General features: G+C 38.8%; 1 protein-coding gene across 1 annotated transcript; it reads right to left on the reverse strand.

Annotated features, from left to right (window-relative positions):
- Window positions 1-1,226: 1,226 nt before the first annotated feature.
- Window positions 1,227-8,402, reverse strand: LOC311304078 (uncharacterized protein; the record flags this gene model as incomplete). Its single annotated transcript, XM_084430943.1, has 4 exons — window positions 8,275-8,402; window positions 4,383-5,121; window positions 3,700-3,765; window positions 1,227-1,239 (listed from the first exon to the last, which is right to left on the reverse strand). Exons 1-4 carry the CDS (start codon window positions 8,330-8,332, stop codon window positions 1,227-1,229), a joined length of 876 nt encoding a protein of 291 aa, XP_084287069.1. The 5' UTR covers window positions 8,333-8,402.
- Window positions 8,403-8,629: the final 227 nt, after the last annotated feature.

Here is an 8,629-nt window from a genome sequence, read left to right on the forward strand (position 1 = left end):
TTGTAGTGTGGACTGTGAAACCGGAGAGATTTAAAAACGATGACGTAATTTTAGTCATGTGACGCATATTGTACCAATAGGTATTCACGTTTATACCAGTATTGTGCCTGTTATGTGCTATTCACTTTCACACTATTGCTAAAAATATTCTACATTGCACACTCTTCATTACACAGTCCTGCAAAGATGACAGAATTTACTCACATTTGCTGTCCTGCGGTAATACATGAGAACAGTCGCGTTTTAGACCAAACATATGGTGTCTGCGTGCGACCTGGACGCATCAGTGAATGGTGAGATATTTTACTAAATAAAATTATCCTGTCAGAAGAATTGCGCGATAACTTTATTATTTATTTTTCCATCTGAATCATATCAGTGAGCGTTTGTGGGGTTTTACACATGCGCAATAAAGGTGAATTTCGCGTTTTCAGGCGTTTTTCAAAAGTTTCTCATCCACACTGAAACGTCCGAAAACGCTTGAAAACGCTAGTGTGGACGGAGAGCGTTTATAAACGAAAACGCCGTTTTCAAATGTATCCGGATTAATGTAGACGTAGCCTTAGTGTTCATGTTGTAACTCTGTCGGCGTTGCGAGAGGCAACGCTCTTGAAAGTGTCGAACTAACACTTTGAGGGTTGTTCCCATATTTACACTTTTAAAGTGTTGAAATTAAGTACATTGGTGTTGAATTCCGGATCTCAAATTCACTGTGTAGTGATTAATTTAGTTATTATAAGATCAAACTATATATTTAGATTGATTTGGACATTATGCTGCTGTAATCTGTAGTGGTTGAGGAAGATGAGTGTCATTGTTTTGTGTAATTGATGTTTTATCCATGTCATAGTTTGAGAAATAAGAGTATTGTCTTTCAATAGAGTTTTTTACAGGCTTTTGTCATGTATCCTGACTCAAATAATGTATACGAAGGAGAAGCCACATTCATGTTCTGTGTGTGGAAAGAGTTTTTCACGGCGTCAAACTTTACATAGACATGAGAAAACTCACACTGGTGTGAGAGAGTACATGTGCTTTGAGTGTGAGAAGACTTTTACTACAGCGAACGGTTTAAAACTGCACCAGAGGATCCACACTGGAGAAAAACCTTACAAGTGTTCACACTGTGACAAGAGATTCAATCAGTCTTCATCTCTGAAAACACATGAGATGATCCACACTGGAGAAAAACCTTACAAGTGTTCACACTGTGACAAGAGATTCAGTCAGTCATCACATCTGCAATCACATGAGAGGATCCACACTGGAGAAAAACCTTACAAGTGTTCACACTGTGACAAGAGATTCAGTCACTCATCACATCTGAAAACACATGAGAGGATCCACACTAGTGTGACGACTGAGTGCGAATCAAACACAAATGAAGCTTCCAGGTGTTTTGTTCAAACATAACTCCACACAGGACTCAACATTCCAGAACTTAAATCACCAATCCAGAGCCATAAAATCAGGCGCCAGCCAGTCTACGCTAACCAACGAAAACCCCCAGCTAAGAACTTTATGGCCATGCGGGCTTCAAAGAGATGAGCCCAACTAAAGGAAGAACGTGTCAATGTTAGATTCCAAAGACTGATTGGTTCAGAGATGGCTAAAGCTCTGTGCTCGATCAAGATAACAGCAGAGAAGCTGCTGGACTCCACACAGACACAAAGCAGACCCCAGTCTCCTTAAGGAGACCTATGAATGAAATCACTTCAAACCAAAGAGACTGAGACTTTGACTCATAAAAATACATAAAATTATCCCAGAACAATTGTCGATCAAACATCATGCAACTACATAATTCTGTTGTTTTTACAATATGTGGGCATGTCTAATATGCTTAGATCTCATATAATTCATGTAATTGTTGTAACTATTAGATGCTTGAATGAAAGTGTGTCGTGCTTCCTATCGGTACGATCGTATGTTCTTAATTCAAAAGATGGCTTGAGTGAAATCTGTGTGAAATGTTCCGTATTCTTATAATAGTAATAATGTCTAAACTGTGGTGTTAGGGGTTAACAGTATAGGACCCATGGACCAGATGTTTGAAAGAAGACCCTGAGTCAGAATTATATAAACAAATTGAAGAAAAGTTTTACTGAAGATAGTTTGCATTTTTATCAGCAGAAGTCAGCTTCAAGACTCACACAGGAGTTCGTAGGCCGCCCCGCCTTACAGTTACAAAGATCACAGCAGTTATACCATTTCCAAGGTCTAAGCTACATCATTGCTTACAGGTTGAATGGTTCTGATTGGCTAAGAAATAGATAAACATAGTAATTTTCCACACATATACAGATAGACAGAAGCATATCTCCATAGATTATGCCGCTGACACTCAGACCCTGAAGTCAGGCACGTCGTGACCTTCCAGGTCGCAGATTTGGGTTGCTGGGCGCCAGCATGTCTCGAACAACAACTCAGTCAATCTCCAATAATGCCAGAGGTTCCTTAACCTGTAACCAAGAAGACTAACACACACACCGACACACAGCTTTGCCAAGGTTGGATTTGGCCAGGCTCTAGCTATAAACAGGAGTCTCGTCTCAATACATCAAGATAACAAGTCCTTTTTCTCAAGGATATTGGACACTTTAGTCTAAATGTAAAATAAGGCTTTAACTGAGAAACGTTGAAGACCTTTCTCAAACATAAAACCAGTCCCTATTTCATTTCTGGAAGCTAGGATAAATAGGCAAGCACTGTTAATGCATTCAGATATCAAATACATACATTAAAAATTACATGAAAAAAAACATTTCAGTAATCACACTGGTAACTTCCATAACAAAGTAAAATCTCCAGAGAAGTAATTCAACCCATGTGATATTTAGAAGGAAAAACATTGATTAATACCTTGATTATAATCACTCATTACATATACATTGAAGCAGCAGTGGATTTCAATCCACCCCCTTCAATGTAAAACAAAAAAATTGGCAGTATTGTTTAGGTCTCATTTGTGTAGTGTCAGCCAATAGCATTTCAGTTCAGGTTGTGTAATATCGGGAGAGTACCGGGTAGGTCGGTCATTAGCATGCGAGTCAATCTCATGCAGCAATCGGCAGAAAGCGGATGCAAAACACAGTCCCAGGTACTGTGCACATACGATTGTTTATATATTCATATTTAGCATAGAACATTACTCAACGTTTAACATAATCCCAGATTTATGAATATGTAAATGTCTGACCAAACAACTAAAATGTTAATTATGCAAGAAAGCCTTTGTGCTTTGGTCATCTGAACCACTGATTTTGACTTATTTTATTTAATAAGTAAATGAGAAACACATTTTAATAAAGCCAAATAATTTTAAAAGTATAAGTACAAAATAAAAGTAAATACGTTCGTGGACTTAAGACAACACATGAGAGACTCTTTTTTGTCCCCTGCTGGCGTATTTATGTAATATGAAGAAATTGTCACTGAACAAATCAATATACGAATCATTTTGGTGAACGAACTGAAAACGAACGAATCTCTGGAAGGAATCCAAATTTCCACCACTAGTAAACACATTCAACCATCACGGTTCGGCACGGTTCAGCCAAGCGTGCTGAGAGTTCAGGGCCGAGAACGGTTTGTAATTGTGCCGTGCCGTACCAGGCTCAAGTGGAAACACAACTGAAACCTTTTCCGAAAGTGGAAAAGCTGCTTTCGTTTCTCAGCACATAAAGATGAACTACTTACCGTGATCTCAGACTGTGTTGTTGAGGTTTCTCCACTGCATGGATCTTCAGGTGTAGCTTCAGGTGACTTTTAAAAGAGAAACTGTTTCTACACTGATCACACGTGTGCGACTTCTCTCTGCTGTGTGGATCCTCTCATGTGTTTTCAGCTGTTCTGATCGACTGAATCTCTTGTCACAGTGTGAACACTTGTAAGGTTTTTCTCCAGTGTGGATCCTCTCATGTGTTTTCAGAGATGATGACAGACTGAATCTCTTATCACAGTGTGAACACTTGTAAGGTTTTTTTCCAGTGTGGATCATCTCATGTCTTTTCAGAGATGATGAGATACTGAATCTCTTATCACAGTGTGAACACTTATAAGGTTTTTCTCCAGTGTGGATCATCTCATGTATTTTCAGAGATGACGACATACTGAATCTCTTATCACAGTGTGAACACTTGTAAGGTTTTTCTCCAGTGTGGATCATCTCATGTCTTTTCAGATGTGATGATCCACTGAATCTCTTATCACAGTGTGAACACTTATAAGGTTTTTCTCCAGTGTGAATTCTGTTGTGCTGTTTTAAATGTATCCTTGTAGTAAAAGTCTTCTCACACTCAAAGCACATGTACTCTCTCACACCAGTGTGAATTTTCTCATGTTTATGTAAATTAGACAGCAGTGAAAAACTCTTTCCACACACAGAACATGAATGCGGCTTCTCCTTCATATGAACTGTCAGGTGTGACTTCAGGTGTGATGCATTAAGAAATGTTTTTCCACACTGATCACATGAGAACGGCTTCACTCCGGTGTGGATCCTCATGTGAACATTAAGGTGTGAAGATTGACTGAAACTATTCCCACATTGATGGCATGAGAATGGCTTCTCGCCGGTGTGGATCCTCATGTGTTTCTTAAGGGATGATGATTGACTGAAACTATTCCCACATTGAATGCATTCATGTGGCTTCTCTCCTGTATGAACTCTCATGTGAATCTTAAGATCTTGTTTGTCTGAGAATCTCTTTTCACACTGATCACACGAGAACGGCTTCTCTCCAGTGTGGATCCTCATGTGAATCTCAAGACGTCGTTTGTTTGTCAAACTCTTTCCACACTGAGTGCAGGTGAACGGCTTCTCTCCGGTGTGAATCATCATGTGTTCTTTAAGACGTTGTTTGTCTGAGAATCTCTTTCCACATTGATCACATGTGAACGGCTTCTCTCCAGTGTGGATCCTCAGGTGACACTCAAGATTATGTTTGGTTGTGAGACTCTTCCCACACTGAGTGCAGGTGAAAGATTTCTTGGCTCTTCTTTTCTTTAAAAAATTCTTTTTAGTTTTTAAGCAACTCAAAGGTTTTCCTCCAGGTTGGACATGATGTTCCTCCTGCACTTCACTCAGTTCTTCACTCTCCTCGCTCTCTTCCATCGGGTCTGAAACGACAGTAAAACTCTTATTGTAAATTACACTTGAAAGGATTGCTCCTGTCTGCCTCGCTGCCTGCTGTGAGTTTGTTTGCTTCAGTGCTATTAGCTCCGTATAGCCTCGTATTTCTCTCTGTTTTGAACCATCATTTACTACAATTTCTTGTTGTTTATACTACTAAATACAGCTTACCCAACATCTCAGATTAACCTGACATCGCTACTTTACTTTATAATTAGCACAGCGCGCTAGTAATTCGCTAGCCTGCAAGGAGACAGTCAGACTAACGGAGAAGATTTCAGAACTAGAGACACGCATCCAAACTTTAATTGAGGATAGTAAAAGTGCTAGAGCTTTAGATACTGCTTTGGATGAGCCTAGCATAGTGAACTCTTTACATGAGTCGGTTCCGGCTGAAGTAGTGCCTGTGCAGCCGGGCAAATGGGTGACAGTGAGGGATCGCTCTAGTCGCGGATCAAAAAACCACTCTTCCGTTCCGATTACCATAACAAATCAATTTGCCCCACTCAGTGAAACACACACTGAGAGTTGTGTTGATTTTGCCCTAGTAATTGGTGATTCGATCACACGGAAGGTGAAAATAGAGACACCAGCCACCATAGTCACATGTTTGCCGGGAGCCAGAGCGCCTGACATCAAAGCAAATTTAAAAGTGCTGGCTAATGCTAATCGTAAATTCTCTAAGATCATTATTCACGTCGGCACTAATGATGTTCGACTCCGCCAGTCGGAGATCACCAAAATGAATATTAAAGAGGTGTGTGAACTCGCAAGTACGATGTCAAGCACTGTAATTTGCTCTGGCCCCCTTCCTGTTCGCAGGAGTGATGAGATAGTTAGTAGATTGTCCTCACTCAATGGTTGGTTGTCAAGGTGGTGTCCGCAAAATAATATAGAATTCATTGACAATTGGAAAAGTTTTTGGGGCAAACCTGACCTGTTGAAAAGAGATGGTATTCATCCGTCCTGGGATGGTGCTGCTCTTCTCTCTAGTAATTTGGCTCATAGTCTTAGAGATAAAAAAATGTCAAATTGGGCACCAGGTCAGGAAGCAGACAGACTGGCTTAACTGGCTGTCTGCTAGCGGCCTCGCGTCACCAAGGTCAGATAAATCCCATCACATAGAGCCTCTTTCACCTAGCTATCATCATATAGAGACTGTGTCTGTTCCCCGAATTTGGAAATCCAAAAAACGTCCAAACCCATCTAAGGTTAAAAATATAATTGATGTTCAACCAATAAAAAACAGCTATAATACAGATGAGCAAATGCTAAAGCTTGGGTTGCTGAATATTCGATCCCTTACTCCAAAATCACTCATTGTTAATGATATGATTACAGATAATAATCAGGGAGACAAACACATGCATGGTCAAAAAAGAGAGAGGTTATCGAAGCCCTCGCCCTGCGGCAAATATCCAGATACTTACATAATTGTGATGAATTTAATCCTTTGTAAGTTATTTTGCAGTATAAGATTACAGTTAACACCTTTAAATATTACATTAATGTATTATGTATTTATATTAAACTTAGTGAGTGTAAAAATCAACAGCAAAAATTAATTCTTGAAAAAATCTGCACAGTAATTTTATAAAAATCTAAACGTGTTAATAAAAACAAATTACTATTAGTACTCTTATAAAGTTCAATCAGGCAATCATACATTTCACAATTTTAAATTTATGAATGTCAAGAATTCAGAAGTGTATATATATTTATACAGCCTACACTACACAGAAATAATATACAATTAAATGATGCTTTTTTTTTAATGGATTGTGCAGGTTAGGTATAAAAAAATTAGGCTTTTAATAATCTTTCAGTGCGCAAAACCATGATACCAGTAATATGAAACGCTTCAAAACAGAGCGTATGCGCATCGCGGGTGCAGAATGATGTGCTCAAAGCAACATGGAGTCACGGTGTGCTGCGCTGCACAAGTAAAAATTTAAAAGTTCACGGCACAAAGCGAAGAAGTGTCGAGCGCACAAATCCTAGTGTATACCTGTCCAACAGTTTATTGATCATTTGTTTCTTCACAGTTTTAAATTCCAGTTATTGTGTGTTTAATGGCGATTCATAGTCCTTATGATGTGTGTGATCTAGCAGGCACAAGGTAGCGAGTCGTTTAAAAACAGCAACAAACATACAATACAAATACACAAAATAAAGTCATTTTATGCAAATCCATAGCCTTTTTATCTACAGATCAAGCATTATAATGTGAATAAATCATATTGGAGAGAGCATCCTGCTGTAACCGGACGCACGCGCTGTTTGAATACTGAATGGAGAATGATTGACAGCCGCAGAGGAGGGAAAACGAGTTTCCGTAAACTTTAATTTAATGATGTAAATAGAGCTGTCCCTCACATTAAAGTATGAAATGGCTTCAGATGACTTTGTGAAATTATAATCAGACCCTCTCAGACCCAGGTCACCCAAACTGATGTGAAAAAAGCGGGAGGCACCGAAAAGCGCACTGTTTGCATCCCTGAATAATCTACATGTGCTGTGTTTTACAGAAACCTGGCTAAAACCAAACGATTACTACTTTAAATGAGTCCACCCCACAAGATTACAGTTATAAACACGAACCTCGTCTGAAAGGCAAAGGGGGAGGTGGCGCTGTAATTTATAGTAATATTTTTAAATCCACTAAGAAATCTAGTTTTAAATATACTTCTTTTGAAGTGTTGGTGCTTAAGGGCCGTTCACACTAAACTTCTCCTTCCGTTGACTTTACACACATGTGAAAGTGGGACACAAGATCAAGTCAATTTCACTGCAAGAAAGAAAACAAATGTTTGCAGTAAAGCAGAGTAGATTGTAAAATGTACATTTTGGAATGATTATTAGGCTATTTGTTATACATGTTCGTAAAAATACGCTCAAATTCTGGAAACATTGTTACAAATTGTAAACCATATGTTGTAAAATAAAACAGTTAAAATATTTAAATTTAGTTTGACCTGATGTTGACAATATGAAACCTCCCTTTACCGACCATTTGTTAAAAAATAAACTTTTGCTGCCATGTCATAGTTGAACTGTTTGTCTAAAAGTGATGAAGTGCTGGAATGTTTCTAACATGAATGTTCTTCAGCATCATGAATGAATGAAGAATAAACACCAACCTCTTTGTTCTTCAGGATCTTCAGTGTGTTTCATTCTGCAGGGTTCTGGATCACTCATGTTCTCACTGTCCTCTTTAATAAACTCAGTCTTTGCAGATTTCAGCTCTTCCTGATGTTCTGATGCTCGTCTTCACTTGTAGCTGATGGGAATTTACAGCATTTATTGGAGAATTACTGTGGGAGGAGCTTCACTGATGATGAGTTACAGTGGGAGGAGCTTCACTGATGATGAGTTACAGTGGGAGGAGTTGATCTGCCTAAATCAAACATATATAAGTTACTGAGTTGGTTTAGTTAAATTAAATTGCGATAAAACGAGAGATCCGATACATGGATGTGCGCTGTGTTATAATGC

Source organism: Rutilus rutilus (assembly GCF_951802725.1).
Source record: "Rutilus rutilus genome assembly, chromosome: 1".
In the NCBI taxonomy this organism is placed as follows: domain Eukaryota; kingdom Metazoa; phylum Chordata; class Actinopteri; order Cypriniformes; family Leuciscidae; genus Rutilus; species Rutilus rutilus.